Raw genomic sequence first — 22,863 nt, 5'->3', positions numbered from 1 at the left:
TAAAAATTCCTACTGAAGCAAAATAACTGGAGTAGTTGTAATAATTTACAGCTCTACTATGAGGGCATGACTGTGTGTATCCTTCTACAATGCTGAAGTGTGCTCAGAGGTGTTACACAGAATCATAACATTCAGCCGTATATGGTTAGCCTAGTTCTTCAACGTACAGGTGGCCTGAGCAGCCATCCTGGCATGGCGTCATTCTTATTTGTGCTTACGCCATCCCTGAAATGCTGCGCAGATCCGGGAATGTTCTGTACAATTGTGCAAATAAACACAGACCATGTCATCCATTTGGTACAGGCTGTCTTTGAGCAGCAGCCCATTCTGCTTCCCAGCAAGCCTTCTCCACAGCTTGCTTTCATCTCCAGCTGTGTCTGGCCAAAGATATCATTACACGACCCGACAAACTGTGACTCTTGTCCACTTGTAAGCATCAAGCATTTCCATGGATAACACCCAAAGATGTTACATTAAAAGACGACTATGATACAGTATTTCCCACGAATTATGTCCCATCTCCATCTCAAATGTGGCCTCGAAGACCCCAATCAATTTTCAGCCACAGACACCTTAAACTCCAGGCGACCCCGTGATTGTTTATTCAGGCACTCAAACGCAGCTCTGGTCCTCCCGCCTCCCTCCATTACTCCGTCCGGCTTTTGAACCACAAGCACAAGGTCTTGCTGACAGCTGCTGTGTAATGTCCATGTGTGTGAAAGCAAAGAATTCTAGGAATACGTTTGAGTTGGTGGGGGGAAAAATAAATTCAATGAGTTCAATCATGAATCTAGAAAAAAAGAAGCGTAGATGAGTTATCGATTAGAAAGAAAGCCTTTTCTGCAGTTTTAATGCCTTGATGTCATTTAAGTACAATATTATTCAGTAGGTGTAACAGTGAGTAGCATATGTCAGTGCTATCAGTTAATCAAGTTAGTTTGTCCTGAAATAATAAATACAAAAATCATACCCTTGGTTTAACATATTCAGGATATTAAAATTTTCCTAGTTAATGCACCAGTCTTTATTTACTTGACCACAATGGCACTTTGTATTACGTGTTATGTGTTTAAACAAAAAAGCTGCTGTTGTTTTTCTGGTGATGACAGCTTCTAATCAGCTGTAGATAAACGAACATGGTGTTTTTAGACTGTGATTAACCAAATCAAGGCGAGAAAGCGTGTGATGGATGAACACTGTCCCAAGAAAGACGATGCATCAGTCATTTCACCAAATGCCCAAAAAGGTTTCTTACCATCAGTCAACCTTGGTTTCTTTTAATCATGAAGATGATCATTGCCTGACCTTGGGCAAGTAGTTATTTTATCCCAAACCATTATCTTTCCTGAATCAAGAGCTTTAAACTAACCAAAGCTTAACAGATCAGAAAATTCTTTAAGACACTAAATTTATGTTGCTGCCGATAAGTGTGTCAGGTCCGAAAACATGTGTATGGCTTATATAATGTTATTGTGGTACCTGTTGCGTTTGGCTACAAAAAATGCTAATTTGTGTCGTTCTGGAGGGTATATTTGTAGGAATTGATGGATGGATGGTAACATGTAGCAGGTGGTTTAGTCTAATCATTTAAAGGGGGCAGGTTTAATGTCACCAAAAAGAGCACAAAAGTTCCACAATTTGGCACAGTTAAAGTTGATTTTTTATAATATAATTACATGTAATGATGGATTGACAGGTAGAGTAATGTCCACTGCAGGGTTGGGGGTTCAATCTCAAGCTCCTTCTGTTTGAATCTGTCTGACATGGTTTGAATGGGTGGGCAAATGTCTTGCAGGGTAGCTCACTGCCATCATTGTGTGAGCATGTGCAGGGGCGAATAAGAATTGTAAATCCCTTTGGATAAAAGCACTAAATAAATGCAGTCTATTCACCATGTACCAAATTAAGATACTTACATTTTACTGGTGATACGTTTAAATGACATTGGACATCAATAACTCTGGAAATACATTGGCTTTTCAGGACATACTTTCGTATATTCTGCTATGTCAACTTCTTAATCATTCTGTAGTTTCTGTCAGCAGACTGTAAAATAATAAGAATAATAGCTCTAATCAGACTTTCATTATATGCCTCGACAGTGAACAACGAGCCTGTCCAGCCAGTAACAAAAGAGAGAGAGAAACACAGAGAAAGATACAGGATGTATTCATCACAAGCAATCTGATGTAACACCAGAGGAGACAGCACATTGGCAAAGCGTCTGTCTGGGTTCACTTTAACTCGGTTACCCCTGTGTGGGCTCCAAATCTGGCCTGGGAGCATGTGCTCTCATCCAGCTCACAGCTGAGGCCCAAACACTAAAGCATCACAAGCCTGAAGACCAAAGTGACCAGTGGTTAGATCGGACAGCTGTGACTCAGCTGCCTGTACCTTGAATGCACCTGTGTTGTAGTAAAACCCTCTCATCAATGCTCAATGCACCCACAACATTTACACATTATATGTAGAAGCACTTTATTCGCCCTCAAAAGCACCAGTCTGTGTCAGTGTGTGTCCGGCCACCCTAGTCTTATGTTTTGCTTTCACTGTGAAAAAAAAATCCCTATCAGGGTCTATTTCCAAAAGTACTCCTTAGGTTCCTTTTTAGGGGATATGAGAGGAAACCTTGGCAGGCCGCAGTTTTCCATGAGGTCAGTCAGCAAGGCATTCCAAGCAGAGTGTGAGATCTGCGGGAGGGTTGGCTAATTAAATAAATCACGTGATTTATGTACTTGATACACAATTGATAAGGAGTTGTTTTAAAACTTACAAGCTGGACAGCTGGACTAAAATGGGGTTTGCATATGTAGATACTATACACAACAGGGGAGTAGGGGGAGGACAAGGAAGAGGAGGAAAGGGTAGGAGAGGACAGGATGGATGAAATATAAAGGGAAATTTAAAGCAAGAATATTAAACGTTAAAAAAGGGTTAGCTGTCTTTCATTCGTAGGCATTGCTAATGTAGGAATTTCTTTCTGGGCTTTTAGGAGATCAACTCACATAACAGAAGTATCTGTTTCAAGTGCTCCATTTGGGCTATCTGCTTTAAAAGTGTGCCTGTGTGGGCACGAAGAGAGAAAGAGTGAAGAGAAAGCGGGAGCATGTTGTGTAATATGATACTGAATTTGAAATTGTTTCTTTAGGGAAGAGATGATCATTCCCTGTGGTAAACGACTGGCAGCAAAACATACCTTCCTATCACTGCCAAGAATGATAACACATCAAAACCAGTAGGGATACACAGAATAAAGGCATATTGCTGAGCTTATGTGCTCTATTACCTGACCACTGTCTTTATGTTGAGCCAAGATAAGTGAATCCCAACCAGGGATACTTGTACTCCAGGGGATACTATGGAAAGAGTAGCCCAACTACTTAAAAAAATGATAGGTTAAAAAAGAAATCCACATATTCAGTAACACCTGAACACCACATGTTGCCATTAAGGGAATGTGAAACAGTAAGCTAAATGTATTTGATGAAAGGTTAAAACAGCAGAAAGCTAAAGTGTTAGTTGAAATAGCTACGTCAATAATGGATTATTTGCTATACATACCTAAAAGTAAAATGTAGCTAATGGGAAGCTAAATAAAAGTTATAGATAAATGGTTGACAAAGTAGGGATACACAGTTTAAATACCAAAGTTAGCTAAAAAAAAAATAGATTAATGGTTTTAGCTTGCTAAAAAATAATGAACGAGCAGTTTAAATAGCTGTTTAAAAGTAATGGATATATCTTAGTTAGCTAAAAGTTATGGAAATGGTATAGCTAAAACTATTGGATAAATGGTTATTTAGATAAAAAAATTATATTTTTAATAGATAAATGGTCATAATAGACAGTAAAAAGTAAACAGGTAAAATAGTTAACTAGTAGTAATTGATTAACAGTTTAAATCGCTAATGGGTACATGCAATGACTGCTGGAATAAATGAATGATTCATGTAATAGGCTATATACTTAGCAGTAGCTGAACTAGCTAAAAGTAATGGATATTTGTTTGTAATAGCTAAAAGTAGTGTACAAACAATTGAAACAGAAAGCTCCGAGTATAGGCTTATGGATAAACTCTAAGTTGTTGTATTTCCAAAGCAAACATGACCAAACTGAACTAAATATTGAGATCAATTATTTAAAAAGTTAAGAATCATCCAGTTTAAAATCATTCAAAACAACAAATGAGGAACATGACGTGGTGTCAATGAAGGAGTTTATCTGAAAGGACTGCAAGGGTACGACAGAAAAGGTCGGGAGGCACTTGCCTAGACTACAGTGTACATAATTAGTCACAGATGTCACTGCTGATGGTGGTGGTGGTGGTGAGGATGACAAGGATCATTTTCTGTGGAATATAAAAAGAGCAGAGACACACTTACATCTAGGCTAGGAACTGGGCCAAGTGTGAATCAGGAGACGATTGCTAAAATTCACACACTATTAACTGACTTTGATTCATTTTGCACTCCAAACGGCAGTTTTGTTTTTGCCACACATGGCGATGAAGGGATAGCTGACACTGTAGAACATAAACAACAATTTTGTGGTGGTTAGTCCTGACACACTGGAGGGGGGTCTCTCCGGTCCAGCATATGAGATATTGCATGTGAAAACAGTCCAGCTTGTTGTCATTAAAAACAAAAACATATGTGACAAGCCTGCTACGATTGACATGGTTATTTCACGCCTGCCTTGTGATTTCTGGTAATTTGGACTGCAGCAGGCTCATGTTTTATTCAGTTGAATGCTCTTTTTAAAAATAGCTGCTGCTTGTCTTGCTATCTTGTTCCTCTGATTATGTCTTTTTCCTTACTCACATTTATTTTCTGTGCAGTTTTGACTTTTCACCCTCTCCTCTTTCTATTTCTCTGCCCCCTTACTGTCTAATTCAAAGATATGTCTTTGCTCTCTCTCTGCAGCCTGTGCAGCACAGTCGCCTGCCCCTGTCACCTGATTCCAATGATGTATGTATGCTTACACACTCTGGCCCCACTTCAGCTTGTTCAGCTGCTCTCAGGCAGCAGATGCTTTCCTAAAATGACATGTGCTGGCGAAGGAGTGGCACCTGAACGCTGGCACATAACACACACAGATCAGTTTACTCAGCAAAAAGTAAGACAATATAGAAATGCCCTGGATACATGAGAGGACAGAGGAACAAAAATAAACATCCGTGCCTGGTGACACAAAGAATTTTAATTGAGCAATGCGACCGGCAATTACAGATGGGATTGGCTCTAGCGCCCTGACAACCCTGCACAGATAAGCGGTTTTATTATCATTTAGAGTCATTTAGAACCTTCACCAATGTTTTTAAGAAAAAAAAAATTGGTCAAGGTTTTCAGACTAGAGCCCCCCCACCTCAGTTCTATCTACTATCCAGTTATTAACAAGAAACTGACATTTAGAAACTGACAATTTTCTTTTTCAATTGCACATATCTTGCTCACAGTTCTTTTATAACCAAATTTAAGGGATCCTTATCAAGAAAATATTTGCCCATATTAAAAGAAATATCACCCAATATATTGTTGTTATCTGATTTGTTTTTTTTAAAACTCTAAACTTTTTAAACTCTCAAATATTGATACAAGTATTACTCCCAACAATCCAGTACCATCAGGTTACAGGTAGTGTGACATTTTGGGAAATTTTTTGACAAGTGTTAGATCAAAAGACTAAAACCATTCTTGTGTGGTGTGTACATAAATATGAAGCTGGAGCCAGGAGATAGATCATTTATTTTTCTATCAAATATATGAAAAAACAAGAAATAACATGTTCATTTGTGAGCTTCACAGGTGCTGGTGGATTTTGTTACCTTTTGGATAGAGCCAGGCTGTTTACCTCTGCTTCCAGTCTGTATGCTAAGATAAGCTAATGGTCTCCTCATGGTAGCTTCATATATAATGGACTGTTATGAGAGTAGCAAGTATACTTCACTAAATGTCAAACTATTTTTTTTAACAAAGTCAGGACATGACTAGCTATGCGTAAGTTACAGAAAAGGAGGCCGATATTAAACACTGAAGATACACACACATGCCCATGAGGAGATGTTTGGGTGCATCAGAACACACAGCGCACACATCAACACTCTCACAAAGGCAGGAGTGTTTGTGGTCCTTTGACAAATACTTTCTACTGGAGACATGAGTGCCCATCAGTGTCTCGACGGGGCTCGTTGCCACGTTGTAAAGCTATCATATGTCATGTCAATGCCGGCACCTGGCTTAATGACCAGATGCAATTATATCAAGTAATGGATCTTATTAAGGTGTTATATGAACCCCTAACTGCACTGCCTGCTGTTCTGGATTCTCTGTACTGCACATTATGTTGTCTGTTGTTAACTTCTGATTATTTTATTTATCTGGTGCAAAAAAAAAATGATAGCAGCAAAAAGCTATTTGACTTAATGCTGTTTCATCAGAGAGCCTCACCTGAAAGGTCAGAATTTTAATCACCACAGTGTACATTCCTATTGAAGTGACCTTGAGGCCCTGGCTGCTTTTTCTTCCGCCTTTCAGCCCATAATGTTACATGCAAACAATGGCCGCACTTGTGGAACAATTCCCAGTCAATCCAAGTAGAGTGTTATGACTTTGTCCAAACTACTGAATGACCGTTCAGTTTTAACAATTTGTCAGGTCTCATTGTCACCTTGGTGAGGTAACCACTGCCTCAGGCTGCCCATATGGCGGGAGCAGACAGACAGACAGGGAGCAGAGCATCAGCTCCACCTCCGCTCAATCTGCAGGTTCACCTTACCAGACCTGGGTCACACAGTATCTGCGAATCCACCCGTTTGCAGCATTTGATTTAACCTACTTGGAGAATTGGATGGATGAGGTTTATTGCATCAGTGCCATCTTTTGATTTTGATATATTTTACTTACCTACGTATGTACCACGCAGGTCATTTATTACAAAAAGTAAAATTTATTATCTTGAATTTTGTGTGAACTTTAGTATCAGAAAACAGCGTGTAATTGGCTTTTTCTGTTTTAACTGATGTCTTAACTTTGTGTTGTTCAGTGATATTTCTACTGTGGCAAACTCAGACAATCTTGGACCCTACAGAGAATAAAACTACTCTTATAAGGACACACAAATGTCACTGCACTCAAGTTTATGTTCCAGCCTGATATTCAGTAGGAGCCCAAACAGACTGTCCCACTGATTCGCTAGATAACGATTTAACTAAACAAAAGATAAAGTGGTGAAACTCATCTTCTGACATAAAGCAGTTCTTTTTTTTTTCTTCTTTTTTTTTTTTTACAGTTTTCAGTTTCTGTAAGGCAAAAAACGTCATTGTGTATAGGGACATACATGAAGCCTGCAGCAGGTTGAATTTCTCATAAATTGGCATTTTTAGTTCTAAAACTAGAGTACATCAAAATTGTTTTGTTTTTCTTCTGATGGGTGACACAGAGCACAGTAACCAAAGACCATAATATCACTGGTCATTACATTTAAATGTTGCAATGATAACCAGTAGATTTACTGGCAAGCTAGTGTAAATGTCTTTTTGTTCCAGCACCAAAGAAGGAGTTCAAAAGCTCCCTGCTTTTGTATTTGGATCACTCCAAAGTGGGAGGTGCTGCCTCATTAGTGTAGCGTAGTAAAAACAAATATATAAGATTTCTCAATCATATTTGACCAAAATTGGACACAGGAAAAAATATCCTGTAACTCTTTTGCAATTTTTTCACAGTAAAGTGAATACCAGGTTTTCTTTGTAAACAGGAGAAAGCACAACTCAATACTTGGTGATAACAAAAAAAACATGGCTGCCATTGTCATTGTAGGTACAATCAACAAAGTTGGAATGCTTGTAACGCATCTATTGGATTGCCTCAGTTCCCATTGGTGTAAATTGCCATGAAGAAACTCTGGCACTGTTTTCCGGCGCCACACATCCACCATGTGGATGGGGAGCAGACACATCACCCCTGACAGCTTTGATATTTTTCGATTATTCCAGAGAAAATAGGTTAGCAGGCTGTTGTTTTAGCCCAAGGTGGTCACAGGGTGTTTTTTTGTAAGGATATTAAATGTGTACTCATAAGCTCGCGTTCCGAACGCAGCCTTTGGGGGTAAAAATGACTCACCTATCATTGTTATTGTTATTATCATTAGGCCCTTGTGTGTGACAGTTCACTTCATCCAGGTTGGCTTGTTAAGAGATTAAACAGATGCTGGAAACAAATTGGAAAACAAATTCCCCTGGGAGACAGTATATGTGCCAGGCCAGCTAAAGTCACTTGGCGCCGTCTGACCAAATAATTCCACTGCTCTGAGCCAGTTAGAGTAGCATAAGCTAATGTAACACCCGGGTTACCAAAGCATTCAACACAGTCCCCCTCTCTGGACTTGGAGAAGGTTGAAGTCGTCAGGAGCCGGTGAGTTGTGAGCAAATCACTTCAGGTTGTTATGATTAGGACGGCAATGAGAGCGCTCCGTTTTGTCTGTGAACCATAAACATGCAGTAATAGCTTCTCACCCTCACCTCGGTGTTTAGACGTTAGCCACACTGCTGAGAAGCCTACCAAGCTCGACGTGGAAATAGTATTATTTTTTTGTTTGACACATAGTTTGTACTGAGGCAGAAATGCTAAGGCTACTGAGGCTCCACCATCTCTGGGCACTGGGGAGACAGCTCAGCGCTTTTGGGCCCATAATCAACAGTCAGCTGGCTGGTATAACCCCCCCTCCTCGTCTGAGAGAAATGCGCGAGAGTGCGTTTCATGACATAGTGTTTTCCTCGGGGAGAGTTTTTCTGGTGTGGTCGTGTGACTAGCTGTGTATCTGCTTTTTATAGCAGCAGAGGTTAGTTGTAATTTGTGCCCTGCAATGCAGCCTACACATAGCTTCAACTGCTATTTGATTAAATATGCAATGTGAAGTTGCTTTTTTGCTTTGATATTTAAGGATAAATGTCAGGTGATTTATCAGGTTGTAGTGTTTCAAATATCGGTTCTCAGAGTAACTTGCTTGAATTGACTTTGGTACATTGAGCTTTTTGTGTGTTGTGTTGTGGGATTACATTCTACATCACTACTGTGGCTCTATACAGTAGCTCTGATGCTTATCGAATGGGGTTCAAGGACACACAGACACACACCACACACATATGGACACATATGGACACTTCTCTGTGCACACTTCCCATCAGCATTCAGACATTTCTCGATGAAATGAATGCAATTTGCAGCTCAGTGTGGGCTATTACATTGTGTCTCTTAAGCATCATTGAGGAAAATTTCTAGAAGCTTTTATCAGTGCCTTCTCCACCATTTCTGCATTATGTACAAGGCATAATGTACACAATGTCCTTTCAGTCAGTTGATATGAAATGGCTTGCGCGGATGATTAACACTCTCATGGCCTATGAACTGCAGCAGGACAACAACCATGATTGTGTTGTGTGCTGTAGTGCTGGGAAGAAATCCGGCCCCTGAAATCACCCCCTCAACGTGCAAGATAAAAAATTTGGTTTGTTCCTAAGACACTTCTGCTTTAAATGTATATGGCAATCCCCAAACTGTGGTTACAATAATGCATAGTTGCATTTGATTTGAATGAAAATAAAACTACAGAGTGAGACTGTTTGTCATGTTATTACCGTGTTTTTTTTAACCTCTTTTGTTGAGGTCGCACCGTGAGGGGAAAATGTATATATATCTTATTTTGGTGGAAATCCTCCAGTTTGGCAACATTGTCTGTACAAAAAGTTTATATAAATCCTGAACATTCCCTGTAATGCCTCCTTCTCTGCAGCACATACTCCACTGCTAAAACAAAGTGCCACAATAGCCACAGCCTTATTACCAGCATTGTTCGTGGAATCACATCCCATCTGAACTATCTGCGCACTGAACAAGTTTCCAATACCTTTCCTTTTCAGGTCAAGAGAGGAGAAACACAGTGACACAGCCTTCTTCTAGAGACAGCCCTATGACACTTTTACAACCAGTCAGTCTACTCTGCACCAAGGTGCACATTACATATCTCATTTTCCTTTGTGCCTCAGTCAGTCCTTGGACACTGATGATCTTTTTTAAAAGAAAAAAATGTTTTTTATGACGGTTTAGACTAAGCTTGCTGTTTTTCAAATAATATATCATGCACACAAATATAGACCATAGAAATACATGTATGCAATACATGTATGTGCATGATATAGCTTATTCTGTGCCATAGAGCAGTGCTGTCCAAACACCATTAAAAACACGTGACATGTTCCTTCAACAACTACAAACATGGGCAAAGTATCTTACTTGCAGTTAATCCCATATACATCATTCCTCTGATGTAAATACTCACTAGAGCACCAAATGTGTGTTATAGCAATAGCAAAAGCCCTATTTACTCCAGTTCAAGTAGTGTTTTGCTAAAATCTACAATACCCAGCTGTTTTACAAATGCGTACAAGTAGCTTTACAAGTACAAGCAGCAAAAAAGTTAAACTATATATTTATGACTCATTCTTTAAAGATTCACGTCTTCAGTAGGAACTAAATGTGTTTGCACTATCGCAGACATGGTAGGGGGATCAGAAAGTGTTGAGAGGCAAACTAGCACGTTGTTTGTTTTGCTCTTTTCACAGGATTTATTGACAGTGAGAAAAGTATAGAATAACACTAGAATTATCTTTTAAAAGATGTAATTCTACATATTCTTTCTCATATAAACAGAGGTAGTATTTTTCCTTTACGCAGTGCTGATGGAATTGTAACACATATTTAGCGTCCGGAGCACCGCGACACATCTCAATTAATCTCAAATGGAAGGATTAGGACATTTATCGAGCGCCTGAGTCCCTCACTAAAAGCTCTGGGTTGTAGAGAGCCACATAATTCAATATTCCAGGACTTGAGATTATAGGCATTCGTCCATTCAGAGAAAATAGCCCTCATTTCTGATCAAATAAGCCTCACAGCAATCAGTTTACTACAGTATAGCTGAGACTTCACACATCATGCAGTGTCTATTAATACTCTGAAGGAGAATCAGCAGGAAACAAGATTCAGATCTCACTACTGTGTACTATTTTATTTGGTTAAACTCCAGTCAGCCCTGGCTAGATTATGAAGTCTAATGAATACAAAGTTATGTTTTGTTTAGTGAGTCAGGCAAGCACTCAACTTTCCATTGAGGCATTGGAGCATAAAGCAGACGTACAATAGGTAAACATTCGCTGGTCATGTGAACGGAGCAGCAGCAGCAATGAGAGTCACTTCGATCAACTTTCTCAGACGTTACTTTTTCAGATCCAGAATAGCAACAAATTCTCTCTCAGCCAATAATAGCTGTGGATATTTCAGTGTTTCTCACTCACTTTGTACCTACAGCTCAGTGAATCTGGGGCCAGTGATGCATTAGATGCTTTTAATTAAAGAGTCTGAATGTTTTCACATGCAAAATCCACTGAGCACTTTGACACACAAGGACTTGTTTGCTTTGTATTATTTTACAGTCAGGTACATAAATATTGGGACATCGACACAATTCTAATCTTTTTGGCTCTATAGACCACCACAATGGATTTGAAATGAAACGAACAAGATGTGCTTTAACTGCAGACTTTCAGCTTTAATTTGAGAGTATTTACATCCAAATCAGGTGAACGGTGTAGGAATTACAACAGTTTGTATATGTGCCTCCCACTTTTCAAGGGACCAAAAGTAATGGGACAATTGGCTGCTCAGCTGTTCCATGGCCAGGTGTGTGTTATTCCCTCATTATCCCATTTACAAGGAGCAGATAAAAGGTCTAGAGTTCATTTCAAGTGTGCTATTTGCATTTGGAATCTGTTGCTGTCAACTCTCAATATGAGATCCAAAGAGCTGTCACTATCAGTGAAGCAAGTCATCATTAGGCTGAAAAATCAAAACAAACCCATCAGAGAGATAGCAAAAACATTAGGTGTGGCCAAATCAACTGTTTGGAACATTCTTAAAAAATAAAGAACGCACCGGTGAGCTCAGTAACACCAAAAGACCACGGAAAACAACTGTGGTGGATGACCGAAGAATTCTTTCCCTGGTGAAGAAAACACCCTTCACAACAGTTGGCCAGATCAAGAACACTCTCCAGGAGGTAGGTGTTTGTGTGTCAAAGTCAACAATCAAGAGAAGACTTCACCAGAGTGAATACAGAGGGTTCACCACAAGATGTAAACCATTGGTGAGCCTCAAAAACAGGAAGGCCAGATTAGAGTTTGCCAAACAACATCTAAAAAAGCCTTCACAGTTCTGGAACAACATCCTATGGACAGATGAGACAAAGATCAACTTGTACCAGAATGATGGGAAGAGAAGAGTATGGAGAAGGAAAGGAACTGCTCATGATCCAAAGCATACCACCTCATCAGTGAAGTATGGTGGTGGTAGTGGCATGTATGGCTGCCAATGGAACTGGTTCTCTTGTATTTATTGATGATGTGACTGCTGACATAAGCAGCAGGATGAATTCTGAAGTGTTTCAAGCAATATTATCTGCTCAGCCAAATGCTTCAGAACTCATTGGACGGCGCTTCACAGTGCAGATGGACAATGACCCGAAGCATACTACGAAAGCAACCAAAGAGTTTTTTAAGGGAAAGAAGTGGAATGTTATGCAATGGCCAAGTCAATCACCTGACCTGAATCTGATTGAGCATGCATTTCACTTGCTGAAGACAAAACTGAAGGGAAAATGCCCCAAGAACAAGCAGGAACTGAAGACAGTTGCAGTAGAGGCCTGGCAGAGCAATGAAATGAATGAATGAAAATGAATGAAACCCAGCGTCTGGTGATGTCTATGCGCTCCAGACTTCAGGCTGTAATTGACTGCAAAGGATTTGCAACCAAGTATTAAAAAGTGAAAGTTTGATTTATGATTGTTAATCTGTCCCATTACTTTTGGTCCCTTAAAAAGTGGGAGGGACATATACAAACTGTAATTCCTACACCGCTCACCTGATTTCGATGTAAATACCTTCAAATTAATGCTGAAAGTCTGCAGTTAAAGCACATCTTGTTCGTTTCATTTCAAATCCATTGTGGTGGTGTATAGAGCCAAAAAGATTAGAATTGTGTCGATGTCCCAATATTTATGGACTGACTGTATTTATTTACTGTAAATGAGTTAAGGTGTGTTTTCTTTTGGCTCTGTGATATTTGCCCTTTTCATTAACTTCAATATAGTAATTACGGTTACGAAACAAAGAACCTATTAAAATGCTAAAGTGCTGCTGTCTTCATTAAAATGTGTGGCTCCCTCAGGTCCACTTGGCAAACTCGGAAACTTTAGAAGAAACTTTTAACAAACAAATCAAGAGCAGAGGAGTCTCGTAAAGTTGCACTAGACATTTCATGCTATCAAGACTAGGATTGAAAGCAAAACTATCCATGTTTACAAATTTGTGGTTAAAAATGTCTTCCAAAAGTTTTGTTTGTGAATACAAAGGTTTTGCGAATCTAAAATGTTGCGGGTGGGACCGACGACAAGCCTCGAATGGCCAGTCTTGATTGGAGTGACAGCTTGGCAACATCCACTGTTAGTAAAGGGGAGTTTTGAAATCTGTGGGGAAGACAGAACTGGAGCAAGAAAAATCAATGGCGTCTTAGTAAATGCAAGAATGCTGTGTTTGCACTGGTGCATGTAGAATGATTTTTGCCTGTTTTCAAGTGAACCGTCGTTTGTGAAAACGCTGTAAAGCCATCCACCGCTTGGATTTTGATGCACATCTATTCATGCAGCTACGGTACCGGTATCAACAATCACATCATGGATTTAATATGGTCATAGCAAGGAATATTTTGAAGTGAAATACATTGCGCCTCTCAGCAAAGCTATTAGGGAAATAGTTTTATAACATTAGGACTTATTTGGAAGTTTTATAATATAGTGTGTAATATAGTGTTGTTTTTATTTAGTATATCAAATGTGAGAAATGAGTAGTGAACTATGAGTTTTTTTGGCCTCTACAAGCACCGGTACCGTAAATCTCTTTTTCTACTATTGCATAACATATTGTATTTTAGTGCAAGCATGCAAACAGGGCTCATGTATTATAGGCACCGAGATTATTATGGAACTTTATTGTATATATTGTATTAACATGACCAAATGGGCACAACACAGAAAAAGTAAGAGTAGTCATTACAGAGTTTCACACGGGGTCAAAAGATCAATTGGAAACGTTGCAAGATGAACATGAATATTTTTTCTCATCCAGAAAAATGTTTCTTTTATGTAGTTTGTCCACACCGTCTAGAACGACAGGTGTGTTTTGTGTGAAGTGTTCTCTGATCTGACCCCACTATTGGCAGGAAGACATAATTAGGTCAGTGCCTTCCAAAACTGTTGGAAGGACAGTTGATGTGACGATATGGCAAAGGTTTGGTTAGGTTTAGGCACCTAAACGACTTGCTTTAGTTTAGGAAAAGATCATGGCTTGGGTTAAAATAAGTAGTTTGTTAAGGTTAGGTGACCTTAATGGCCATGCTTAAAAAACAACGGTGTTTTCCCTGTTTGAATCAGGAAACAGTGACCTCATGTGTTGTAGTCGGATGTTTGCTTAACCGCTCCGACCTCGTCCCTCTGCGGACTGTCCTTCTACAGCTACGTCAGCTGACTTCCTCCTTTGTTCCTGCCATATTTACTACAACCACTAGGGTATTTTTCTTGGTGAAACGACTGATGCTGTTGTTCTCCTCCAGAGGACAGTGTCATAGTTTTACCTCTTCAAGCCTCAAATGTATTCAAAGGGAATACATTTTTTTCTTGCTTAAATTGCTCACATCTCATAGAAAGACAGAATGTGGTTGTGAGTTGACTTGTGTCATTTTAAAGGGTCACAAATCTAAAACAGCAGTGGATGAGCACTCCATCCAGAGAGAAGATCAATTATCAACACAACTTACTCTTTATGATGCCTTACAGTACGTCATTACAGTACGTTTCATATTTTCTGAGGTATCCAGGCCTGCCAGAGTGTCAACTTGTCAGGCCTGGTGAGCTACCAAACAACCTGCAGAGAGGTTTTTTACGTTATATTTCTTTTTCTTGTGGATACCAACCTCCTTGACCCTTTTCTCCCACAACAATCAGTCTTATTCAGCTGCACACTTATAGCTGTCTTTGTTTTGAACTTAGTGATCTTGTAACCTTGGTGACACAGTGCTGGGCAAAGCAAACAAAGAGAGCTTAGTCATCCTTTCAGTCCTTTAAGTTTTCAGTGACAGCCCATGGTAGCAGTGACTCAAAGACCGTGAGTCCAGTAGTCTTTCTTACTAATGCATTGCTAGTATGCACACATGTCACGCACAGTTTGTCCTGTTACCTTCGGGACCTTAAAACCTATAAAGTCTGTTGTGTAATTTCAGAAATATACTGGCGTAAATTTCAACAGAACCTTCTTTCTTTTCTTTCATGAAAAATGTCTTCTTTTTTTTGCTAGCAGCTCTATGTCACATTACATCTCAGTGTGTCTCCATGATGAGTGAGGAGGGAAGCGCCTCACTGCAGATCACGACGCTGGGTTATGCAAGGTTAATTTACTCTGTTTTGGGACCCTTTTATGCAAGCACCAGGGAGAGTTACAGTTACCTTATCTCCCAAATCACTTAAAACACAGCAGCAGCTCAGCAGCAGGCCTGGGATCAATTCACCCCCAATTCAATTAAACTGTAAACCGAAACTGCTCTGGTTGATTATAAAGCTTCATTCCCAAATGATTCATTACAGATTGGCTGCATGAAACATTTTCACAATTTGTTCACTTTTTGAGCAGGTTTTGTTTGCCTGGGAACCAAAAATACTTTATTTGTATTGTCACATTTTTAAATCTATTTGCAATGGCAACACTCACCCACCTCTCCTCTGAGAAGTGCTCAAGTATCCATCTCCCTCTGTCTGTCTGATGATGATAGGTGCCCGTGTGAAATAGCTGGTAAGAGTTATATTCTTTGTGCACTCAGCCTCTTACTGCACTAACCTCTTAAGCTGACTGAATAATATTGATGATACTAATATAAGTAATTACCATTAATAATTCAGGATGTGTCCTCTAATTATGCAAAGGCTGAGAATGCATTCATGCCTGGTGCCAAATCTAAGTCTCTGTCAGCGATGAAAATAGAAGAATTATTATAAATTTGATTCATTGTCAGGCCACATATAGAAACATTAGGTTCACTGACCCAGAGAAGATTTGCTGAGCCCGTCTGCTCTTTTTCAGCGACAGCCTGCTTCACATTCACACACTAATGTGCTTCCACACTTGGTAGCTTCCCAGTACATCAACACCTGATGGACTGGTGGTGACAGAGCAACTAAACCAGAGCTGGGAGGGCTTCTGCTGTCTGATCCAAGCCACTTTAAATATGCAAAACAAGCAGCAGATTTTTCCTCACCAGTCCAAGGTCCAACACTGACCGGATGCTATCTTTTGGGATTATAGCGACTCATACAGATTGCATGCCCTGAATGCATTTGGATTCTCTCTCTCTCTCTCTTCTCTCTCTCTCTCTCTCTCTCTCTCTCTCTCTCTCTCTCTTTCTCTCCAACAGATTCCATAATTTGTTCATGTACTACAGACAATGAGTGAAGCACTGACCTCATGTCTACTGAATCAGCAACAGGCAAATGGCCAAATGATCTTTGAACAAAAACTATTTAACAAGAGGTGATTCACAATAATAAAAATGCAAGCAAAGCTGGTGATTTTGAAGGAATGTTTCTCTAACTGCAACCATATGATGACTTTAAAGGGTCGTACTCTTAAAAAGTCATGTTTTGTTTATGAGCCTAAGAGGAAGGTTAATGACTTGAGGTGGAAGAAAAAATTTCAAAACCTGACCAAATAGAATCAAAACTTTATGCATGGCTCGATGAACCAGACGTAACTGAGAAAATATATTTCTTTTGTATGTGTAATTTGCTGATCCTTTAATTTAACTTGTATAAACACAATGTGATATCAGATTGCATGTTAGACTACTAGACTTTGTCAACTTGTTAAAAAATGTAATTAAAGATAAATAAATAAAAGGCATCTGCCCACACAACAACTGCTTCACATGTTCCTGCCCATATCAGATGTCATACAGCACATCAGACAAAACACAGAGCATCTGAGCCACGTCTCATAGTGTTTTCATGTTGTGTATTTGTCCTCTACCTGGTCCAGATGACCTTGAACTGCAGCTGTGAGTGCTGTGGTCACATACACCAACATGTGACAAGCTGTAAACCCCTAGAGGTGGGTGAGGGTTTTTGTACCCAGAAGGAGAACCCCCTGAGCCCCAGACTTTTTATCACACCCAGTTACCCGACTTTGCAGAGGAGCTCCCTTAATCTCCCACCATCTAGAGAGTGCTTTCTCGCTCTAAGCTAATTTATTTTCCCCTTGTGATGTTTCTCACATTGCTTAAACCTTTTCCCCTGGCAGTGGGTGAGTAAATGGACACCCTGCCCTTTCCTCTGTGGAAAGTGATGACTGATTAGTGATTGCAGCTTCTCCCCCTTCTTCTTATTAGTAGAGCATGCTGGGGCCAGATCTTGTCGTGTGTTAGCTGCTTTCCACTGGCAGATGTGCAGCTTAGAGATGTGAATTCAAGCGTTTATTTATTCATAACTTTCCAGGATATTATTTGTCCTCATAGAATCAACAGTCAATGCGTTATATGCAATATGAATTTCAAAATGGTTCGAATCCAGGCTGATTCATTGCCTGATAAAGAGAACGCTGTTTTCACAGACTCTAGGACTCTGGTCCTTGGCTGTGTCCTGTGTTGGATCTAAATGTCCTGAGTCCTCATTTCTTAAATTACTTTAAATATAAGTTCATAGAATATGACAGGAAATAAGAGGTTTAAATCTATTTCTTTTTACTTCGGTTGGTCTCTTTTATCATCAGAAATGTTTTTATAAATCCCAGCATTGTGTCAGATTTAGCTTCATAAAATCTTAACAAATTAGATGCACCCACATTTTGTGGCTCATTATTTGGATAATAGTATGAGTCATGGCTGCATGATAATATATGTACAGTACAGTTTCTACAGTGTTAATGTTGTGTGCCAGAACAGCAAGGGTCTGGTGTTGTCATTAATACTTAATGGCAGGCTGGAACGCCAATCACTGTGCTTGTTGGAGCTCACAATTACAGAATGCAGTTACAGACACCTGGGGTTGGGTTAGTGTGCAATTAGTTGCCTGCATCTGATAGGGTTACAAGTCACAGGTCACCACTGACAACTGGTCCCCGGTGACTAAATACATAAGGAAGGCTCAGACAAGGAGAAGGTGATAAGCTAAACAGAAGATGTTACTTTTGTGACAACAAATATCAAAATCTCCTTCAAAAATTAAATTTAAAAGTAATAAAATGAACAATTTCTCAGTGCAATACACTCAGGTGTTTTGCTACACCGCCGTACTTGGTCTGGTATGACCATCAACTTATGGTGGCTGGCTAATCCTAACAATATTTAACAATATTGGCTAACCCTAACAATATTTAACAATATTTAACTGAAATAAATTAATACAATGCCTGACTGTATGACCCTTTTTGTACTTGTATTCCTGTTACACAATATTTTAGGATGTCACAGATTAAAACAATGTCTATAAAGCAACTGAGAATTGTGGTGTGCCATTGTCCTGCAATTACCACTTGGCCACATTGTTTGCTGTTACACTCTTAAGCAGCAGGTGATGAGTGTTGCTTTACAAGTACAGGTGAAGTAAACAATGCATCCTTTTCTTTTTTGCTTCATCTTCCAAAATTTAAAATGTCTGGCTAAGTTAAGCTTGGAGTTGCAGCTATAAGCAAAGCGAAATTGAGTTCAAATTAAATCACTAAAGCAAACAGGCTAAATGTGAAGTCTGTGCAATTAAGTGAATAAAGAGCTGGGGGCCTTGTGGTGTTGTAGAGCCTTTTGGAGCAGGAATAATGAGTAAGAGCACAAGAGAAGAGGCAAATGTATGTCTCATAACTTAAGTTTCCGGGAGCATCTTCTCTAATGACAACACTTAGTTATGAGCAGCAGAATTTCCTATTTGGAGAGAAGCTTGTCCTCAATCGTCCTTCTCTTTGGCTGTTGCAGATTTGACTTTGAGGTGACCCCTTTTCAATGCTGCAATTCAATAAAAATTGTAAAAGGCTGTGACAAGGCTGTAACAACGTTTGTAGAACATATTTCTTTGTGTTCACTTTTTTTCTTAAAATAAAAATCTGCTTATCTGCTTAGTCTGTGTAAAGCAATACACAAACTGTTTATACTGCAGTAATGCCGCCAACACCTCATGCTGATATGAAAACCTTGTGTCAGGTATGTTTAATATTTAGATTATGTAAGGTTATCTCATTTATGGTATTTTAAACCTTCTTTGCTGTCACTATAATAATCATATAATAATCATGTAAACAGGAAGTTAAGGAAGAAGTTAGTTGTACTTTACGTGAGTATTTCCATTTTGTGTGGTGGCGCATAGATAAGATATTTGCCTTTGGTGTGGGGGACCTGGGTTACATTCCCACTGAGAGACATCCACCATTGTGTCCCTGAGCAAGACACTTAACCCCTAGTTGCTCCAGAGGTGTGCAACCTCTGAGATGTATAGCAATTGTAAGTCGCTTTGGATAAAAGCGTCAGATAAATGTAAATGTTGTACTTTTACTCCTACACATTTCAGAGAGAAATATTGCTCTATTTACTCTACTACCTTTATCTGACAGCTATACTTACTAGTTTCAATGCATCTTATTAACTAAGATGCATTGTCAAAAAATTTAAATACCAAGTGGATAAAATTGTTAAGATTATCTGCAAGTGGACCAACTACAACAGTAAAATGTTCCACACAAATGTGTCATCAGCAATACAAAAATAATATAATATGTAATAATGAAACATTTACTGGTTCCTGAGTACATTTTGCTAAGTATTTTACACTGCAATGTTACTACTTATACTTAAGTAAATAGGATATCTGATAATTAAGTATCTATTTAAACACTTCCTTCACTATTGTATATTCAGGCCTGTTACTTTTCACCTGTTGTACTTAATAATTCACGAATATCCTCAATCTGTGGTTATTACTCAAATTATTATATAATGTTCCTGTAAGTATTCATTTTCAGACCTCGGTTTTCAAAGTGAGTTCATGAAGATAAATTATTTTGCGGTGTCTGCTACAATATTCCCTTCAGGATTTAGAGACTTACTGTGATGTTGTTCAAAGCATGCATGCTTGCCCATAACTATAACCTATAATTCATATCAAAAGGGTTTACAGTCAAGGCTTGGTCAGAAACAGACGTATAATCCAACATATCAACTTTTTTCCCGCAGTAAAATAAAAGTCAAAGTTCCCACAGATGATCTCTGTGTTGCTCTCTTACCTATGGTCGTGATCACAGTGATGGCGAAGTAAAACGAGCCGGCGAATTTCCACTGCACCCCGGCTTTGTGCGGCTTCAGCTGAAGCACCACCTTCTCCAGCTCGTCAAAGTCCTCCGTGGACAAGTTGAACGTCCTGAGCAGCTCCGCTTTCCTCAGGTCCAGCTCCCTCCTCTGAGTCGTCTCCTTCCGAGATTCCAGCGCGTCGAAGATCGCGGCGCCGACTATCAGGTAGGTGAAGGTGCAGATGATGAGGGCGAGGGTCCTCACGTTTTGCCTCTTCATGGTGGTGTGGTGTGTGTCAGGGGGACGGATGGAGTGTCAGCGCTGGTCTGGAGGACGGGGAGCTCGGCTGGCTCATGGCTGTGCTGCTCTGACAGAGCAGACAGGCTCTCTGATTACTTTATGAGCCGAGGAGCTGTTCATTCAGCACCACCCCTCCCTCCCTTAACCTCCCTCCCTCCTACTGGAGGAATCCTCCCCCTGCACCCATCCATCCATCTCTATCTCTCTGTCTTTGCCCTCCCATCTCAGACAAAATATTGCGTGCAGAATACTGTGTGGACAGAGTGCTCCCTTCATTTTTTACTTGGTTGCATGTTACATATTTTAGCGGCAGTGATGGAGAAACCATCCACATCTTTTACTAAAGTAAATGTTAATACAACAATGTAAAAATAGAAATACTAGTAAAGGTCCCTCTCAGTCCTACATTCAAAATAGTATGATAAGTATGATAAATATGCTTAAAACCCTACTCATCATCAGCTGTGGACGAAATAGTACTCAGATCCTTTAGGTATGAAAAGGTGGCAATAACACTGTAAAAATACCCTGCAAAACCTTACTTAAGAAGAAGATAACTTTGTTGATGTCTCTAGGGGAAAAGCATTTAAGTATTAATAACTAAATTTACTTATATTACCAAAAGTAAAAGTTAATTTTGCAGAAAAATGGTCTCTGTCAGATAATTATTATTATTATATATAGTATTTTCTCAACCGTTAAAGGAACATTTAGTCAGTTCAGTTTTTAACAAACATTAAAGTTGGGTATACATGGTTTCCGCTGGATAGGCAGAGTATGAAAAATTGCCACCCAAAAAAAGAAACTAGGAACTAAAGCTGTCAGACAAATGTAGTGGAGTAAAATGCACATAATCTGTCTCTGAGATGTTGTGGACACATAAAGTTGCATAAAAATGTGTTGATTGATCAATCAGTCAATCGACATAAAATGAATCGGCAACTATTTTGATAATCAACTAATCATTTAATTAATTTTTCAGGCCAAAATCTTTCCTGTCTCAAATGTGAGAATTTGCAGCTTTTCTCTTTTTTGTGTACATTTATCACTATTTTCTGACTAAACTGACTTCTAACTAATCGCAACTCCCTAAAACAAACACAAAAAAGCATCTCATAGCAGGGGGGTCACGTTTCAGTGGATATAACATAAAATCGTTTGCTTTTTGAAATTAAATAAATTCCTATGAGATTATGAGGACTACAGCAGCCTTGTTCTGGTGACCACTGAGCTACTTAAGCAGAGCAGCTGGGAATAAAAAGCCTAGTTATTCATTCACATTCACTCCTGTGAGAGTTTTCCTTTTAGTTTTTTTTCTAATAAGGAAACTTCTCCATTTATGAGTGATGCTCTCTACATGACTCACCAACCCAACTTCTACAGGATCCAGCTGTTACTTTGGTTCCAAGGAAAACACAAATGTCTGCTCTTTGACTTTCTCTTTCCCCCAGACAACAAGGCAATAACAGAAGCTTTTTTTTTCAAACTTATGAAAGTTTCCAACCTTGTTAAAATTTTGTATGTTTACACTGTCTGGCAATTTAGCTGAACTGAATGCATGTTTAGCAGAAGGAGAAACACGTGATTATGATGATTTGACGCAAAGAGACAAAATGTCAAGTGAAAGTCAAACTGAGGCCAAATTTGGTGACCTTCAGTGTCACTGGTTTCCAGTCTGTGGTTCCCTGATGTGTTGTACGTCAGTGGGAGATGGAGACTCTGTTTGGTGTGGAACGCTATGAAGAAATCAAGGCAATCCCAATCAGATTTCATTGCCTTGTATTCCATGAGGACAATAGCGTATAGACAGTATTTTAGTTAGGTTAGGTTTTGGAAAAGATCATGCTTGTGGTAAAAATAAGTAAGTTAAGTCACGTTACGTACTTGACTTAAGTTAAATATGTCATGATAGTTAACTTTTAAGTTAAAATAACGCTGACTTTTGGTCACACATGAGACATAAACAGCATTCCGTCCTGTGTTTGTTTGACCCATTGTGAGTCATTGGTGTGATATTTCTACACCTATTTGATGGTACCAGGCTGAAATTCTTCATGGGTAATAAAAATGTGCCATTATAAAGAATTAAAAACATCCTCACCACCTAAAACATATCTTTAACCGTATCTTTGCCAACCTATGGCGTACA

General features: G+C 39.3%; 1 protein-coding gene across 1 annotated transcript in view; it reads right to left on the bottom strand.

Moving 5' to 3' along the window:
* kcnk3a (potassium channel, subfamily K, member 3a) overlaps nt 1–20,792 on the bottom strand; it is a 28,238-nt gene extending 7,446 nt beyond the window's left edge. Inside the window, exon 1 of the mRNA XM_038727300.1 lies at nt 20,411–20,792. Within this exon, the coding sequence (XP_038583228.1) occupies nt 20,411–20,693 (283 nt within the window). The 5' untranslated portion in view covers nt 20,694–20,792. The remainder of the gene's footprint in view (nt 1–20,410) is intronic.
* Between the last annotated feature and the right edge of the window lie 2,071 nt (nt 20,793–22,863).

Source organism: Micropterus salmoides, unplaced genomic scaffold (assembly GCF_014851395.1).
Source record: "Micropterus salmoides isolate LMB-PRFRI ecotype aquatic unplaced genomic scaffold, ASM1485139v1 Ms_hic_scaffold_18, whole genome shotgun sequence".
NCBI classification, from domain to species: domain Eukaryota; kingdom Metazoa; phylum Chordata; class Actinopteri; order Centrarchiformes; family Centrarchidae; genus Micropterus; species Micropterus salmoides.
The sequence above is the reverse complement of the archived record's forward strand: the minus strand, read 5'-3'. Positions and strand labels throughout refer to the sequence as shown.